This window comes from Ammospiza caudacuta, chromosome 27, assembly GCF_027887145.1.
Source record: "Ammospiza caudacuta isolate bAmmCau1 chromosome 27, bAmmCau1.pri, whole genome shotgun sequence".
NCBI lineage: Eukaryota > Metazoa > Chordata > Aves > Passeriformes > Passerellidae > Ammospiza > Ammospiza caudacuta.
Genome location: NC_080619.1, coordinates 3,372,896 through 3,391,125, shown reverse-complemented (window position 1 = coordinate 3,391,125; position 18,230 = coordinate 3,372,896). Strand labels below are relative to the sequence as shown.

General features: G+C 51.0%; 1 protein-coding gene across 1 annotated transcript in view; it reads left to right on the top strand.

The window, feature by feature from the left end:
* WNT3 (Wnt family member 3) overlaps positions 1-16,909 on the top strand; it is a 28,604-nt gene extending 11,695 nt beyond the window's left edge. Inside the window, exons 2-4 of the mRNA XM_058820596.1 lie at positions 5,458-5,699; positions 15,571-15,836; positions 16,430-16,909. Of these exons, the coding sequence (XP_058676579.1) occupies positions 5,458-5,699; positions 15,571-15,836; positions 16,430-16,909 (988 nt within the window). The remainder of the gene's footprint in view (positions 1-5,457; positions 5,700-15,570; positions 15,837-16,429) is intronic.
* Positions 16,910-18,230: the final 1,321 nt, after the last annotated feature.

Sequence of the window (18,230 nt, the reverse complement as noted above, 5' to 3'; positions counted from 1 at the left end):
AAAAATTATTCAGCCTTTTAAATCAATTACCAATCATTCCCTACATCAAATACTCCCTAAATACAGTAGGGAACCTCTGTCCTTCCTCCTCCACCACCAGGGAGCCTGAGATCCCTGTGTGCCTTCCAGTTATCACAGTTATTATTTGAAATTTGAGTTGCCTTGGACTCATGGTGTGCTCAACTCCTGTGCCCTGGCCATGCCCTGCAGAGCTCAGGTGTTTTACCAAAGGCTGCTGGAGGACTTTAACTTCTGTCAGAGAATATTGATGTATTCAGGAATATTGATAATATTGATCCCCACACACACAACAGCCCCTGTGCCGTCCTCCTCTGCTAGCACAGGCTGGATTTGGGGATACGCAGTGTAAGAAAATCTGCAACAAGTGTTGGGCACTGGTATTTATTTTGAGATTTGTGCCTTTGCACCTCCCGGTCTGAATCCCCTCTCAGCATCCATTGTCCTGCCCTCTCCTGCTGGACACAAAGTCTTAATCTTCCCCTTCTCCCCACTGTAACTAAACAATCTCTCAGAAGTCTTTCCAATAGACTGATCAAACTGTCAGCATAAGCCACTGCCTCAGCTCGCTGCTGTTGCTCCTTTGTCCCCTGCCCGTGTTTAACATCCCATTTACAACAGGGAGGAGGCTTAAAACCACCCCAGCTTCTATAACAGTGTCTGGTGAGAGCTTAAACCACCCCAGCCCTGAAGCAGAGCCTGGGTGAGACAGCACAGCCCCAGCCACAGCTCCACAGAGCAAACAGAAGGACAGAACTACCCCGGACATGTCCAGGAGGAAAATCCAGAGCTGAGGAATCCAATTCCATCAACACCACCCTGTCCTCCTGCCCCTGGATGTCTCTGCTGGGTGTCAGGGGGTGGCTGCACTCCCCTGGAGATGCCACTGAGGCCGTGCCATGCCCTGACTGCTCCCAGAGGTGACATTTGTGGCTCTCACCCTCAGACACCTCACCAGGCTCCTCTGGCAGCATCTCCTGGGCTTTGCTCAGTGCCAGGGGGTCACGATGGCTTTTTCTGCCTGGCAGCTCAACTTGGAGCTGGTCACTCCTTCCCCAGCTCATCCTGCCCGGTGCTGGGGGAGAAGAGAGGTCCCTGCTTCCCCCAGGAGAGCATTCCTGATCCTCTGGCATCCCCCATTCCTCTTGTCCTTTCAACAGGAATTTCTGAGCCCTCCATGTCCCAAACACAATTCCAGTTCCAAGAGATGGACTCTGCAGCTCAGGGGTCCTCTGGGGGTTGGTTTGACATCTCTTCAGCTAAACTCAGCTGGTTTCCACCCAATGGGCTTTGATGCATCAAGGTCAGGGTAACAATTCCCCCTCTCAGAAGGGCTCAGACCTGCAGCTCCATCTCTGCTCCCTTTGAGGACACTCAGTGTGAGAGAATCTGCAACAAATGTCTTGGTTTGAAATCCAGGTGTCTGCTGAGGAAGGCAGGAGCCTCCCCTGAAATGGAAAATGTAAATGCCTCTCTCTGAATTATTATAATTTTTAAATTAAGGGGCTCTCAGGCAAAGGTATGGGAGTAAGAATAACAGGTGTTTATTAGGAAAATCAAAAATACAAATGCAATAGGACCAAAAAAAAACCCAAAAAAGACACACAGTCAGAGCAGGAGCTGACTCCCTGTGTGCCAGGGTGGTGTCCCAGCCCCATCCCAGGGGGGCTCAGCCCTCCTGCAGTGCCAGCTGTGGCTCTGCTGCAGCAGGGATCCTGCACAAGGGGAGTTTTCCTCTGCAGCTCCAGGGCTGCTGCAGATGGGCCTGGGCTCCCTCTGGCAATGCAGGGCAGCAGAAAGCTGCTCCTCTGGCAATGCAGGGGGCAAAGGCTGCTGTGGTGTCCCAAACCTCAGATTGTATCCAGGTAGGAATGCTTGAAACCTCAGATTGTATCCAGGTAGAAATGTTTGGCTCCTCCCCTGGGCGGAACATCTCCCCATGGGATGATGGCATTTGATCAGCCATGCAGGGACACTCACTGGCCATGGACAGAAGATAATTAATAATTAATGGCCCATGAACAGAAGAGATCTCCTGGAGGGAGGATGGGTTGTGGAAGAGATAAAGAAAACTGAATTAAACATTCAAACCCCACATCCCATTCCTGCCCTTACCCTGGCTGGGACATCACTCTCTAATGTCATTTTAAAAAATGAATTTTTACTCTGTTTTGCTGACCCCTGAGGACTGCAGAGCTGGGTGGGGAGTCTGTGATGACACAGGTGTCACTTCTTTGTAAAAGTTCCAACCTCCAGACACGCTCAGAGGGGGATTCCTGAGTGAAAAGCTGCTTTCCAGTCCCTCTCCTCATTGGAATTCTGTCAGGTTTGGTCTGTTCCCCAGTCAGTCAAGACCTGACATTTCCCCTCTCAGATGTGAACACCCATTGCATGCTTTGACTTGCAAAATTTTCCCTGCTGCTGCAGTTGATCTTCAGGCAATCCCAAGAATTTGTGTGTTCCCCTGCCCACGAAGGGCTGCAGTCAGCAGAGCACCAGAATTAAAATAGGAGTTACAGAATTAAAATAGAATATTACAGCAGGTGTGATGTTGAGTTTGCTGGGGTCCCCAGGACAAGGTGAAATTTCTCTCTCAGCAATGTCTGCCCTGTTCCACGGCATTTCCAAGTCAGCATTTCTTATGTCCAGGTTTGCACACTGTGTGAGCCTTCTGCCAGGCTTGGAGAATTCCCTACAAATCCGTATCCCACGCCCCTGGGCATGGTTGGAGCAGGGTTGGGGTGATTAGCGGCACCAGGACAGGGCATGGCCAGGCATGGGGGTGTTCCCCAGCCCTGCCACTGTCCCCTATTGATGTAGGGTGACCCTAATGTAGGGAATAATGTGCTCTGACTCCATGATTGAGAAGGTTGAACAATTGCTTTATTAAGCTATAGTATATTGCACTAATACTATACTAAATTACATACTAAAGAGACACTATACTAAAGAATACTAAATACTAAATTACATAGTAAAGAAAATATTATACTAAAGAATACTAAAGAATGCTGTCTGAGACAGTCAGGACACAGTTTTTTTACTCAGTTAACTAAGGAATCAAAACAACTTTCACTAGTGTCTAATCAACAAATCACTTCAGGTAAACAATCCCCATAACATATTCCACATTTGCCAAATAACAGGAGCAGTAAATAGAAATAAGAATTGCTTTCTCTTTTTCTGTGAGCTTCTCTGTAAGAGCTGAAATGAGGGATGCAGGACTCCAGGTGGCTCTTCAAAATGCAGTTTATTGTATCCAAGAGGTTCCAGCAGTCCAGGGTTGTGGCTGACAGAGCTGTGCCTACAGCTGTCAGCTCCAGAGACCCTTAGCTTAGGTTACAATGCATTCTATACTTTTCTTTTGGTTACAATGCATTCTATACTTTTCCTTTGCTGAGCATCTTCATACAGTAGAACCAATCTACACTTTAACTTTTATCTCTAGTCTATCATAACTACTGTAATTACCATATTCATGTTACTGTTCTCCAATCCCTGAAAGTCAGTACATCACAGTTTAAGCTGGGAGTTGTTTTTCAGTTTTCTTGCAGTGGAAAATTCTGAGACCTTTTTTCTACTTACAACTTGTTTTGTTTGCCTGTGCTATCTTTGTGCTTGGTAAAAACATCTTCTTGTTTGGGGTGGGTTTATCCTTTGCTCTAATTCATAAAAACCCCTTCTAATTAACATACTGTTAGGAAAATTAATCTACAAATACCAGAGGTTTATGTCCAAAAAGGAGACAGAGGAGTCCTTTGACTTTATTCCAGTAAAGGGAGAGGCCATGGGGCATTTTCCTGGTATCTCTCAAATTTTTGGAGGATGCAGCTTCCTTTTGATCCCAATTTCCCACATTTCCCTCTCTCTTCCCCAATGGCTGAGGTACTTGAGAGGTAAAAAATTCCCAAAACACCTGATACCAAAGATTTCCCTCAAATATATAACCCTCCCTTTAAATTTTTAATTCTTATGGAATTTAGGGGTTTTTCTTCCCCATTATTTCTTCCATCTTTCAATGTCTAATTTCATTTATCAGCAAACCTAAAGTTTATTTGTAAAACCAAATATCTTTTTCCATTCATCAATCAGTGGAACCCTTCCCATTGTTTCTTCTATCTCCCAGTGCTAGTTTTATCTACCAGCAGACCCACAGCTTGTTTGTAAAGACAAATCTGCTATTCCTCTCAATACCCTTTGCCTCCTTGGTTAGGGCTCTGTCACAGACACATTTTATGAAAAATCCTTTCCGTAAGATTTTTCCTCCTGAGAAGCTCAGAGGCCTCAGGAACAAAATGTAAACAATGGTTATCTGCTGCTGTGGAATGCAACAGGTGCATCTGGGATTGGTCTCATGTGGTTGTTTCTAATTAATGGCCAATCACAGTCAGCTGGCTCAGACTCTCTGTCCGAGACACAAGCTTTTGTTATTAATTCCTTTTTTTTCTATTCTTAGCCTTCTGATGAAAACTTTTATTCTATTCTTTTAGTATAGTTTTAATATAATATATATCATAAAATAATAAATCAAGCCTTCTGAAACATGGAGTCAGATCGTCATCTCTTCCCTCATCCTAAGACCCCTGTGAACACCATCACAGGGCTCAGCAATTCTTTTCTTCTATATCAAAACTTGCTTTCATTCCTATTCCTTCTTCAGATTTTACATTCCAAAATCTTTCTGCCAAGCACACACATATCTGTGAGACCTTTTTGTCAAACCTTCATCCTTCCCAACTGTAGGAGTGTCGGGGGTAGGACGGTGGGGATGGATGGAGATGAGAGATCTCTGCAGCCAGGTTTGGAATTTGGGGTTTATTGCAAAGGGCCTGGGTGCAGGGCCCTGCTGGGAGCTGCCAAACACAGCTCAGAGCAGGCTGAGAGAAGAGAGGGGGAGAGAGGATGAGAGGGTGAGAAAGTAAAAGGGTAAGAGAGCAAGGTTCCCATTCCAATACAATAAATCTTCTTCTGTGTTGAATATTCTAATTCTCACTAACCAATCTAGTACAAGATACAAATCCTATAGCATTCACATACAGCCTATAAGAATCACTACATTACCATACTGTGTTACATTTTAAACCCTACAAACTCCTCTTTGGGCCCCTTCTGCCAAGCTGTGGGGTCTGCTCTGACCCTTGGGCCTGTCTGCAAGCAGAGGGTGTTGTTCCATCAAAAGGGGATCACCTTCAGCTGGCCACACCATTGTTTTCCTGTTCTTCAGTAACTGAGGGATCTCAAAGCTTGCTTTCATTTCAATCCCAATTATAGTTTCCATGTTCTCAAAATCTTTTGCCAGACAATCATATTTATAAGGCTTTTCTGTTTCATCTTCCCCAACACCCAACACTTCCTACTGCTTTCCCCTAAGAGACGCCCTTAGGACCTGGTGCCTGCTGCTCTCAGTGACGAGAGCTGTCCCTGTCCGTGTCCCTGCAGGTCCCTGGCCCTGGGCCAGCAGTACAGCTCCCTGGGCTCCCAGCCCATCCTCTGTGGCTCCATCCCCGGCCTGGTGCCCAAGCAGCTCCGCTTCTGCCGCAACTACATTGAGATCATGCCCAGCGTGGCCGAGGGGGTGAAGCTGGGCATCCAGGAGTGCCAGCACCAGTTCCGGGGCCGCCGCTGGAACTGCACCACCATCGATGACAGCCTGGCCATCTTCGGGCCTGTCCTGGACAAAGGTAAACCTGAGGGGGCAGCTGGGCTAGGGGTAGGGCTGGGACAGCTTCCCTGGGTTTTTGGGGTGCACCAGGATTGAGCACTGAGCTGCCCTGGGCTTTGGGGTGTACCAGGATTGGGTATTGAGCTCCCCACAGCTTCTCTGGGCTTTGGGGTGCACCAGGATTGTGTACTGAGCTCCTCTGGGCTTTGGGATGCACCAGGATTGTGGATTGAATTCCCTACAGCTTCTCTGGGCTTTGGGATGCACCAGAATTGGGCATTGAGCTTCTTTGGGCTTTGGGGTCCACCAGGATTGTGTACTGAGCTCCCCTGGGCTTTGGGGTTCATCAGGGATGTGTACTGAGCTCCCCACAGCTCTTCTGGGCTTTGGGATGCACCAGGGATGTGTACTGAGCTCCCCTGGGCTTTGGGATTCACCAGGATTGTGCATTGAGCTCCTCAGGGTGTTGGGGTACACCAGGATTGTGCACTGAGCTGCCCCGGGCTTTGGGTACACAAGATTGTGATTTGAGCTCCCCTGGGCTTTGGGGTACACCAGGATTGTAGATTGAGCTCCCCTGGGCTTTACACTGGAAAAAGTGAGAAAGGGCCCCAAAACAGGTTGGAAGGAGAGGCTGGAGGAACAAATCATAGAATCACAAAATTCTCTGAGTTTGAAGGGAACATCCAGCCCAGCTCCTGCCCTGCCCAGACGCCCCAACAATCCCACCCTGGGCATCCCTGGGAGTGGTGTCCAAACCCTCCTGGAGCTCTGAAATTCCCTGGGCACTGCCAGCACCCTCTGGGGGCAGAACCTTTCCCTGAGCTCCATCCTGACCCTCCCCAGCACAGCCCCATGATAATCTCAGATGCCCCAGAGCGCAGATGAAAAAGGCATCCCCACAAAACTGAACCAAGTGGTGAATTAAAAGCTCCCAGTGGATAAAAATCTCCATTTTCTCCCATGGATTCTGTTCATTCTGTGCCACATTCAGCACAAAGGACATCCACAGGTGATATCTTGTTTTCACAGCTTCATAAACACAACAAAAATAATTCCCCCTCCTCTTCCTGGGTGTTGACACCACTGGGTCCCTGCAATAATTTCTTTGCTGCACAGAAATTATTGTTTGCAGTGATGCTTTGGAAATGGGAATTTTATGGTACAGACTTCAAGGAACTGGAGAAATTGGGGTGAGAGCAGAACTTTGAACTATTTCCCATCAGTCCCCTGCAGAATTCAGGAGTTCTGGTGAATCTTTCCTTCAAAGCTCCAAAATTCTGCAAAGAAACAGTTCATAAAATCCTTTTTTTTTTTTTCAAGTTTCAGCTTCCCAGTAAGAGTAGGTATCGTTTCAGATCCCAGAAATGTCAGTTGAGAATTTCAGTGAAAATCATTCCTTTGTGTTAATGTGGGATTCTTTGCAGGAGCCAGGATTGTCAAACCTTATTAGAGCACTAATAGGCACCATGAGATTCATTGCCCCTCTGTTGTGCCAGGCTGTATTTTGGAGTAACTCTTATATTTACTACCAAATAACTTATCAGCAGGGCTCAATATACTCTGATTTGTTGCCTAATTAAAGCCTGTCCAAAATTTCAGCACTTAAAAGATCAGAAAGTTTTAATTTTCTTCAAAAATGGTCACTAAAAACCCGTCATAAAAATTCTAAACAAGTCATGAAAGAACTGCTCAAACATTGAGACACTGAAAATCTCTCAGCACCATTTCTGTCAGCAGGAAAGCACTTAAAGATCAGATTTGAACCATCCTCCCTGTAATGAGCAAAGTGAACTTTGAATTTATGGAGAATATTTTAAGATTCTTTTCGGCTGCAGGGACTCGAGCAAAGCCTCAAGTGTGGACTTGCCTCAGCATCTCCACATACCCCGAGCTGACAAGGTAAAATATCACCCAGAGCTCTGAAAATCTTCTGACAGATGGAGAAAAATGAGTGAGCACGTTGGATATATCCTTATTTTCCCACTCCAGACAGCCCTGCCAGGCTCCCAGGGTGGATTTATCCTGGTGTCTCACTCACCTGTAAGTGGAGCAGTTAAAAATAAACAGCATCATCTGCAAAGGAGGACACATCAAAGCCCAGCCCATCTGATGCTGGGGATTATTCACATTTTTTGAACCGTTCTTGTGTCTTTTCCTTGCTGCCTTCAAAATTAATGAGCAGATTGAGGATGGGACTGGTGGCACTGAGGAACACAGGGAGGCTTTGAGATTCCCAGAGTCTGCAGCAGAGAAAAACCAGAATCTTTGTAGGGTTTGAGGGAGGAGAGAAGGGGATGTGATTGAGCTCAGAGGTTGGTGACAGAGCTGAGAGGTCCTGGCAGATGTGAGGAGGGTGGGAGCAGCTCTGCTGGTCCCTGACAAGGGCTGGAGTCTTGGAAAGCCAGGAGTCTGCTAAGGAAGGCAGGAGCTTCCCCTGAAATGGAGAATGTAAACCCTCCCCACCCCTCCGAATTGCTATAAATTTTAAATTAAGGGGCTCTCAGGCAAAAATATGGGAGCAGGAAATAACAGTTCTTTAATAGGGAAGGGGGAAAAAAAAGGGTAAAATAAACAATGCAGTGCACTAGAACAACACTGAGAGAGTCAGAACCCAGCCTGACACCCTGTGGGTCAGGGTGTTGGTGGCAGTCCCATTGGAATTGTGGCTCAGCCCTCCTGCAGTGTCAGGGGTGGTTCTGCTGGAGCAGGGATCCTGTAGAGAAGGATGTATTCTGCCTCTGAAGATCCAGTGGAGAAGAGGCAGCTGCTGTTCCTCTGGGGAATCCAGTGCAGAAAGCCGTGCTGGTGTCTCAAAACCTCTGGATTATATCTGGGCAGCAATGCTTGGCTCCTCCCCCTGGGCTCACATCTCCCAATGGGATGTTATAGTTCTTATCAGCCATGCAGGGACATTCAATAGCTGTTATCAGCAATGTCCCCTCCCGAGGGAGGTGTGAATGTGGTCACTCAAAGAGAGAGATAAAGCAAAGATAACCACTTTGATAAAGATGATCTGCCATACAGATGGTAATAGAAAACATCTTGCACTGCAATCTTCAACAGCGGGGGACACTCCTGGGCCTTCAGAGGGACAGTCTGAGCTGGAAAGGACCTTTTAAAGAGCATCTGGTGCCACTCAGCTTCTCCCTTGGATGGGACAGGAGTCACAGATGGGGTTGGGTTGTGTGGTGGTGTTCACAGGGGTCCCAGAATGAGGGAAGAGATGAGGATCTGACTCCCTGTTTCAGAAGGCTGATTTATTATTTTATTATATATTTTATATTGAAACTGTACTACAAGAATAGAAGAAAGGATTTCATCAGAAGGATGAAAGAATAGAAAAGGAATTATAACAAAGGCTTGTGACTAACTGAGGCAGTCCAGACAGCTGACTGTGATTGGCCATTAATTAGAAACAACCACATGAGACCAATCACAGATGCACCTGTTGCATTCCACAGCAGCAGATAATTATTGTTTACATTTTGTTCCTGAGGCTTCTCAGCTTCTTGGAAGGAAAAATCCTAAGGAAAGGATTTTCCATAAAATATTATAGCTACAGGGTTGGGTTGGACAAAGCCCACCCAGTGCCACCCCTGCCATGACAGGGACACTTCCACTGTCCCAGGGGGCTCCAAACCCTGTCCAGCCTGACCTTGGGCACTGCCAGGGATCCAGGGGCAGCCACAGCTGCTCTGGGAAATCCATTCCAGGGATGGATCCCATAATTCCTAATTCCCAATATCCCATCCATCCCTGCCCTCTGGCCCTGGGAGCCATTCCCTGTGTCCTGTCCCTCCATCCCCAATCCCTCCCCAGCTCTCCTGGAGCCCCTTTAGGTGATCCTAAAACCAAGAGGTTTGGGCCCATAATCTGGATAATAATCCATAATTATGGATTCTATTCTATTCTATTCTATTCTATTCTATTCTATTCTATTCTATTCTATTCTATTCTATTCTATTCTGGATCCTGTGGCCACCATTGTCACATTCCCTTTTCCTCACCTCCAGCACACCCAAACCAAACCCAAACCCAAACCCAAACCTGGACAATCCCTGTCCCAGCTCACACCCTGCATTTGGCCAACAAAGGATTATGGTTTCACCTCACAAACACCTGGGGGAAATCCCCTGTCAGTTCTCACTTGGATCATCTCAGCTGCTGCTCCCTCAGGTGGATTGAGGCTATTTTGGAAAAGCTTCAAAGGTGCAGCTCTCACTACAACAGCATCAAAAATTTTTCTATTAGAAATGATTTTTCAAAATCATTTCTAATAGAGGCTGAAAAGAAACTGAGGGTAATTTCATTTTAAAGGAGCTGCAAGCTTGTTAACCATGGTCACATCCAGTGGAGGAGGGCTCAGCTGAGCAGACCCTCATGTCCAAATGTGTGTCCAACCCTCCCTGGGGCATCCTCCAGGCTGTGAGCTCTGCTGCCACTGTGGGGGCTCAGGGCTGCCCTCCCTGAATGGGGCTGGGATGGATTTCCCAGAGCAGCTGGGGCTGCCCCTGGATTCCTGGCAGTGCCCAAGGCCAGGCTGGCCAAGGTTTGGAATCCCCTGGGACAGTGGAAGGTGTCCCTGCCACGGCAGGGGTGGCACTGGATGGGCTTCAAAGTCCCTCCCAACCCAAACTGTTCTGTAGTTCTGTGATTCTACATTTTCTTTTTTTGTGTCTTATTTTCTAACCCAGGCCATGAAAAAAAAAACCAAAAAACCAACCCCTGAATGTTGGGTAAGCTCATGTTTTTACAAGCAGATTCTCCAGGATGATTTATACTGCAGGTGTGCGGTCTGGGATGAGGAGGGAAGAAAAACAGAAAAACCTGCTTTGCCCTTCCCTCCTTTCCCTTTTCTTTGCAAAATAAGGTCAGCTCTTATCTAAAGCCAATGGCTCCTCCAGCCAAGCCCTGTCCCAACCAGGGCTGAGCCAGCAGCCACACATTGCTCTGGGGGGAACAATCACCATTTTCTGGGTAGGAAATCCAGGATTTTGGTTAAATCTGGCCAAAAAATCTGGTTAAAAATCTGGTTAAGTAAGTGTGGCCTGAGAAGAGTAGGTTGAGGACATGAGAGAGGAGCAGCTCTGCAGACACCAAGGGCAGTGGAGGAGAGGGAGAGGAAGGGGAAGAGGAAGAGGAAGAGAAAGAGGAAGAGGAAGAGGAAGAGGAAGAGGAAGAGGAAGAGGAAGAGGAAGAGGAAGAGGAAGAGGAAGAGGAAGAGGAAGAGGAAGAGGAAGAGGAAGAGGAAGAGGAAGAGGAAGAGGAAGAGGAAGAGGAAGAGGAGATGCTCCAGGCAGCAAATCTGAGATTCCCCTGCAGCCTGTGGTGCAGACCATAGAAGAAGGATGAAGAAGGATGGAGGAAGGTGCAGAAGGATGGAAGAAGGTGCAGAAGGATGGAGGAGGGTGCAGAAGGATGGAGGAAAGTGAAGAATGATGGAGGGAGGTGAAGAAGGATGGAGAGAGGTAAAGAAGGATGGAGGAAGGTGAAGGAGGGTGAAATAGGATGAAGGAAGGATGGAGGAGGGTGAAGAAGGATGGAGGAAGGTGCAGAAGGATGGAGGAAGATGCAGACCATAGAAGAAGGATGAAGAAGGATAGAGGAAGGTGCAGAAGGATGAAGAAGGATGGAGGAAGGTGAAAAGGGATGAAGGAAAGTGCAGGAGGCTGGAGGAAGGTGAAGAAGGATGAAGGAAGGTGCAGACTGTAGAAGGATGAAGAAGGATGGAGGAAGGTGCAGAAGGATGAAGGAGGGTGAAGAAGGATGGAGGAGGATGAAGAAGGATGGAGGAAGGTGCAGAAGGACATTCCCTGCAGCCCATGGAGCACCCCAGGGATGAAGGAAGGTGCAGAAGGATGAAGGAAGGATGAAGAAGGATGAGGAAGGTCACAAGGATGGAGGAAGGTGCAGAAGGATGGAGGAAGGTGCAGAAGGATGAGGAAGGTCACAAGGATGAGGAAGGTGCAGAAGGATGGAGGAAGGTGCAGAGGGATGAAGGAAGGATGAAGAAGGATGAGGAAGGTCACAAGGATGGAGGAAGGTGCAGAAGGATGGAGGAAAGATGAAGAAGGATGAAGAAGGTCACAAGGATGAGGAAGGTGCAGAAGGATGGAGGAAGGTGCAGAAGGATGGAGGAAGGTGCAGAAGGATGAAGGAAGGATGAAGAAGGATGAGGAAGGTCACAAGGATGGAGGAAGGTGCAGAAGGACGCTCCCTGCAGCCCATGGAGCTCCCCAGGGATGCTGGTCCCCACTCCCCTGTCCCCTCTGCCCCAGGGGATGCTCCAGGCCAGGGCAGGTGCAGGGTTGGCAGCTGGGCCCGGGCTGCCCTCGGGGGTCCCGGTGAGCTGGGCTAAGCCCCTGCCACGAGCTGTGAAAAGGCAAAAGACCCGCACCACGATAACCCGGGGCTTTTCTCAGCCATGACACCCGCAGTCATTTGCATCTAAACAGGGGTGTGTGGGATCAGGGGGCCGGCTCGATATAAACTCAGCAGCTTAACGGGAGGGGGGGAGGGAAAAGCAGAGAAGGCAGAGAGAGAAAAATAAGCTTATAGCGATGAGAAAGAGCTAAGCTTCCTCCCCTACTGTGAGGCAGGGCGAGCGATACCATCGCAGCGCCGCAGTCGTTTCAAATCGCTGCCGCATTCACACGCCCTTTAGCCATTCTGGGGGGCTGGGGAGCGCCTTCAAAAGGGATTTCCCAGCCGGGCTGGCGGGATTGGAGGGTGACGGCAGGACAGGGGAACATTGCCCCGTTGCTACGAGGTGCTCCTGGGGAATGCCAGCGCTCTGTGCCGTGGGTACGCTGGCCGGCGGAAACATTCCGCATTATGCGGGTAATACAGTGTGACACCGAGGGAACAATGGCAAATTGAGTGTCCCAGCAGGTAACGGGGCTGGCTGGGAGACAGTCGCAGTGGTGCACTGTCAAGGCGGCTCTAATCCTCCCTCGCCAGCCCCTCCCCTGGTTCTGGGAACGCCGCTCCCGCCTTTCGTCTCTGGGAAATTCTCCCGGCTCCTCGCCCGGAGCCCGGCCAGGGTTTCAAGGCACCGAGCGGTTTGGGGGTGGCAGCTCGATCCCCCCCTGTGCTGGCACCGAGCGGGGACACGGGGACATGGAGGGTACGGGGGACACGAGGGGCATGGGGGGTACAGGGGGTATGGGGGATATGGAGAGCACAGGCGACACGGGGGACACAGAGAGCACGGGGGCACAGGGGACACGGTGGGTATGGGGGACATGGCGGGCACGGGGGACATGGGGACACGAGGGGTATGAGGGACACGGGGGACCTGGGGGGTATAGGGGACATAGGGGACACAGAGGACACGGAGGGCATAGGGGACACGAGGGGCATGGGGGGTACAGGGGACAAGGGGGCCATGGGGTACAGGGGGCATGGGGGACATGAGGGGCATGGGGGGTACAAGGGGCACAGGGGGTATGGGGGGACATGGGGGGTACAGGGGACACGGGAGACATGGGGGACACAGGGGACACTGGGAGTATAGGGGGCACAGGGGACACGGGGGGTACAAGGGGTACAGAGGACACGGGGGGCACGAGGGACACAGGGGTTACAGGGGGTACAGGGGACACGGGAGGCATAGGAGACAAGGAGGACACAGGGGACACGGAGCGCACAGGGGACACGGAGCGCACAGGGGACACGGGGACATGGGGGGCACGGGGGATATAGAGGGCATAGGAGGCACAGGGGACATGGAGGACACCGGGGTCATGGGGGCTATGGGGGACACGGGGCAGCTGCAGGAGCCGTGTCCATCGCGGCCCTGCCAGGAGGGCACTGCCAGCCCAGCCCAGCCCCGTGCCCATCCGCACCTCCCAGGGCCAGCAGAGCCACATCGCTCCCGTGTCCTCCCCCTGTCCCCCCGGGCTGTCCTGGGCTGGCTCCTCTGCTCTGCTCTGCTCTGGGCCACCCAAAGAGCCTTGGTGAGGCTGGAACACCCCACTGGGGCAGGGACCTTCCAGCGGTGCCCACAGCCCCAGCGGTGCCCACAGCCCCAGGGATGCTGGGGAGAGATCCCTGAGGATAACCTGGCTGGTTTTCCAGGCTGGATCCCTGCTGGCACAGCGAAGGAGGGAAGAGTTGGAGCTGAAAGCACATGAAAACCTCAGCAGGGTGCTGCCAGCACAGCCAGGACTGAGCAGCCCTGCTTGGAGATGCCATTTGGGATTCCCACAGCTGGCAGCCACCCACAGCCACCTCCCCTGAGAGCCTGGCATCAGCCCAGCTTGGCAAAGCTGGCTTTTGGGTCTGCAGAGAGGCTGAGGCTGGGGCCAGGGGCCTGCTGTCCCCAGGCACAGGGCAGGGATGCAGGAGACAGCTGAGAGATGGCTCCAAGGTGATTTTCTCAGCAGAAATTTCTCCCCGTTATCTGATCACGCCTGACCCAAGAGCAGTCAGAGCCCTCCAGCCCAGACACCACAGCCCCTGAGCTCCAGCCTCTCCTGCACCCTGGCACAAGGTTGCATTGACCCCAACATCTGCTCTGGATTTAGAGAAGTCTCTATATGAGAAGTCTCCATGTTTAGGTGGGCTGAAGCAGCCTGGTGCCGCTGCCCAGGGAGCTGCAGGTCTGCAGAGCTCTGAGCCCTGGTGTCTCCAAGGGGAAAGGTGGTTCTGAGACAGCAACAGTGCTTGGGAGAGCCTGGGTGAGGCCAAGGTCAAGCCCATGTTCTCCCACAGTGTGTCTGCATCATCCAAAACCTTTCCCCAGATCAACGAGCTCCTCCATCTCTAACCCCTGGCATGGAGCCCCTCTCTGGGTTCCCAGGCCAGGAATTACTCCAGTAACTCCCTCCTGAGGCCCCTCAAGCTGCTACTGATGCCTTGTTTACCCCTGAGCACCCATGGATCAAATCCTGGGCCCTGTGTTTGGGAAATGCTGCAGGGAGCTGGAGTCACACCCTGCCCCACCTCCTGCTCCAGGAAACCTTCATTAACAAATTAACAAAATAACTCCTTTCCAAATTAACAAAATCAACCTTTTCAGCAAGGTTTAGGGGCTGCTGGGTGGGGCTGGGAAGGAGAACACTGTTGAATTTGCAGGGTTGAAGGGAGAGAATGGTGAATTTGACTCCATATTCTTAGAAGGCTATATTATATTATATTATATTATATTATATTATATTATATTATATTATATTATATTATATTATATTATATTATATTATATTATATTATATTACATTATGCTATACTAAAACTATACTAAAAAATAGAGAAAGGACACAGACAGAAGTTTTAACAAGGATGATAATGAAAACTCGTGGCTGCTTCTAGAGTCCCTGTAATGGTGTTCACAGGGGTCTGAGGGTGAGGAAAGAGATGAGGATCCAACTCCATGATTCAGAAGGCCTGATTTATTATTATATATATTCTATTAAAACTATACTAAAAGAATAGAAGAATGGATTTCATCAGAAAGCTGGCTAAGAATAGAAAAAGAAAGAATGATAACAAAGGCTTGTATCTCGGACAGAGAGTCCAAGCCAGCTGACTTTGATTGTCCATTAATTAGAAACAATCACATGAGACCAGTCACAGATGCACCTGTTGCATTCCACAGCAGCAGATAACCATTGTTTACATTTTGTTCCTGAGGCTTCTCAGCTTCTCAGGAGGAAAAATCGTAAAGAAAGGATTTTTCAAAAAATATCATGGCTACAAGTCCCGACACAGCTGATGGTGATCGGTCATTAGCTTAAAACAATTCCCATGTTGAATAAACACATCCCAAAGCAGCAAAACACAGGAGGAGCTGAGGATTCTCTGCTTCCTAAGAGAAAATCTCGGGCAAGGGGTATTTTTGCAGGAATTATAACAGTGGCAGCCCAGCAGTGCTCTGTGTCTTGCAGCCACGCGCGAATCCGCCTTCGTGCACGCCATCGCCTCGGCCGGGGTGGCCTTCGCTGTCACCCGCTCCTGCGCCGAGGGCACCTCCACCATCTGTGGCTGTGACTCCCACCACAAGGGGCCCCCGGGGGATGGCTGGAAGTGGGGGGGCTGCAGCGAGGACGCCGACTTCGGGGTGCTGGTGTCCCGGGAGTTCGCGGACGCGCGGGAGAACCGGCCGGACGCGCGCTCCGCCATGAACCGGCACAACAACGAGGCTGGCCGGACGGTGAGTGACCACTGGGGACAGGCTGGGTGACCACTGGGACAGGCTGAGTGGGCACTGGGGACAGGCTCAAAACTGCCCCCAAAACTCAAGGTGAGGCTTCCCAGACTGAGTTTAGAGCAGACATTTAAGCTCAGGTGGCACAGGTGGGTGATGGAGAGCAAACCCTGTGACTGTGTTCACGGGGCTCTGAGGATGAGGGAAGAGATGAGGATCTGACTCCATGTTTCAGAAGGCTTGATTTATTATTTTATGATATATATTATATTAAAACTATACTAAAAGAATAGAAGAAAGGATTTCATCAGAAGGCTGGCTAAGAATACGAAAGAAGGAATGATAATGAAGGCTTGTGGCTCGGACAGAGACTGTGATTGGCCTTTAATTAGAAACAATCACATGAGACCAATCACAGATGCACCTGTTGCATTCCACAGCAGCAGATAACCATTGTTTACATTTTGTTCCTGAGGCCTCTCAGCTTCTCAGGAGAAAAAATCCTCAGGAAAGGATTTTTCATAAAACATGTCTATGGCAAAACCCTGTGTTCCATTCTGTGGCTGTTTCTGCTGCTGACTCTGCTCTGTCCCACACAGACCATCCTGGACCACATGCACCTCAAGTGCAAGTGCCACGGGCTCTCAGGGAGCTGCGAGGTCAAGACCTGCTGGTGGGCCCAGCCCGATTTCCGAGCCATCGGGGACTACCTGAAGGACAAATACGACAGCGCCTCGGAGATGGTGGTGGAGAAGCACCGCGAGTCGCGGGGCTGGGTGGAAACCCTCAGGGCCAAGTACGCGCTCTTCAAGCCGCCAACAGAGCGGGACCTGGTGTACTACGAGAACTCCCCCAATTTCTGTGAGCCCAACCCCGAGACGGGCTCCTTTGGGACGAGGGACAGGACGTGCAACGTCACCTCGCACGGCATCGACGGCTGCGACCTGCTGTGCTGCGGGCGCGGCCACAACACGCGGACTGAGAAGCGCAAGGAGAAATGTCACTGCATCTTCCACTGGTGCTGCTACGTCAGCTGCCAGGAGTGCACGCGGGTCTACGACGTCCACACCTGCAAGTAAAGCACAAGGTGGGGCTCCACTGGTGGAGGTGGCTCCAGAGCAGGGCCCCAGGGGTCACTCAGACCCACATGTGGCCTCACACTGCTGGAGGATGGCACAAAAATCCTGGTGGCCCCAGCCAGGGCACCGAGAAGGCTCTGGGCAGCTCAAGAGGTAAGGTGGGACTGCTGGTGCCTCAGGCTGGCTGGGGAGGGCAGGGATGGGACAGGGAGGGCAGGGACAGAGAGAGCAGGGACAGGACAAAATGCCCTGGAGAGCAGGGACAGGACAAGGAGAGCAGGGACAAGACAGGGAGAGCAGGGACAGGATAAAAACAGGGACAGGGAGGGCAGGGATGGGACAGGGAGGGCAGGGACAGGGACAGCAGGGACATGACACAGAGAGCAGGGACAGGACAAAAGCAGGGACACAACAGGGAAGGCAGGGACAGGACAGGGACAGCAGGGACAGGGACAGCAGGGACAGGACAAGAATAGGGACAGGACAGGGACAGCAGGGACAGGACAAAAGCAGGGACATGACAGGGAAGGCAGGGACATGACAGGGAAGGCAGGGACAGGACAGGGACAGCAGGGACAGGGACAGCAGGGACAGGGACAGCAGGGACATGACACAGAGAGCAGGGACAGGACAAAAGCAGGGACAAGACAAGGTAGGCAGGGACAGGACAGGGACAGGACAGGGACAGGACAGGGACAGCAGGGACAGCAGGGACAGCAGGGACAGCAGGGACAGGACAAGAGTAGGGACAGGACAGGGACAGCAGGGACAGGACAAAAGCAGGGACAGGACAGGAAAGGCAGGGACATGACAGGGAAGGCAGGGACAGGACAAGGAGAGCAAGGACAGGACAAAAGCAGGGAGAGCAGGACAGGACAAGAGTAGGGACAGGACAGGGAGAGCAAGGACAGGGAGAGCAGGGACAGGACAGGGAGAGCAGGGACAAGACAAGGAAGGCAGGGATAGGACAGGGAAGGCAGGGACAGGACAGGACAGGCAGCAGAGACCAGGGACAGCTGGGTCCCAGCAAGGCACAGCCCCACGAGGCAGAGCTGCTGCCACAGCAGCCCCCAAGCTCCCAGCTCTGTCCTGCCCCACAGGCCCAGCCCCTGCAGGCACCAGCACGGGGGCTCAGGTGGAAATGGATTGGGTTGGGTTGGGTTGGGTTGGGTTGGGTTGGGTTGGGAAAGCTCCCCCAGCTGCTGCTGTCCTTGCTCTCAGCACATGCAGGGGGGACAGGAAGGAGCCCCCAGCCCAGCCCAGCTCCCTCCTCCCTGCTCTGAGGTGATGGTGGAGAACCAAACCTGAGCAGACTAACAGA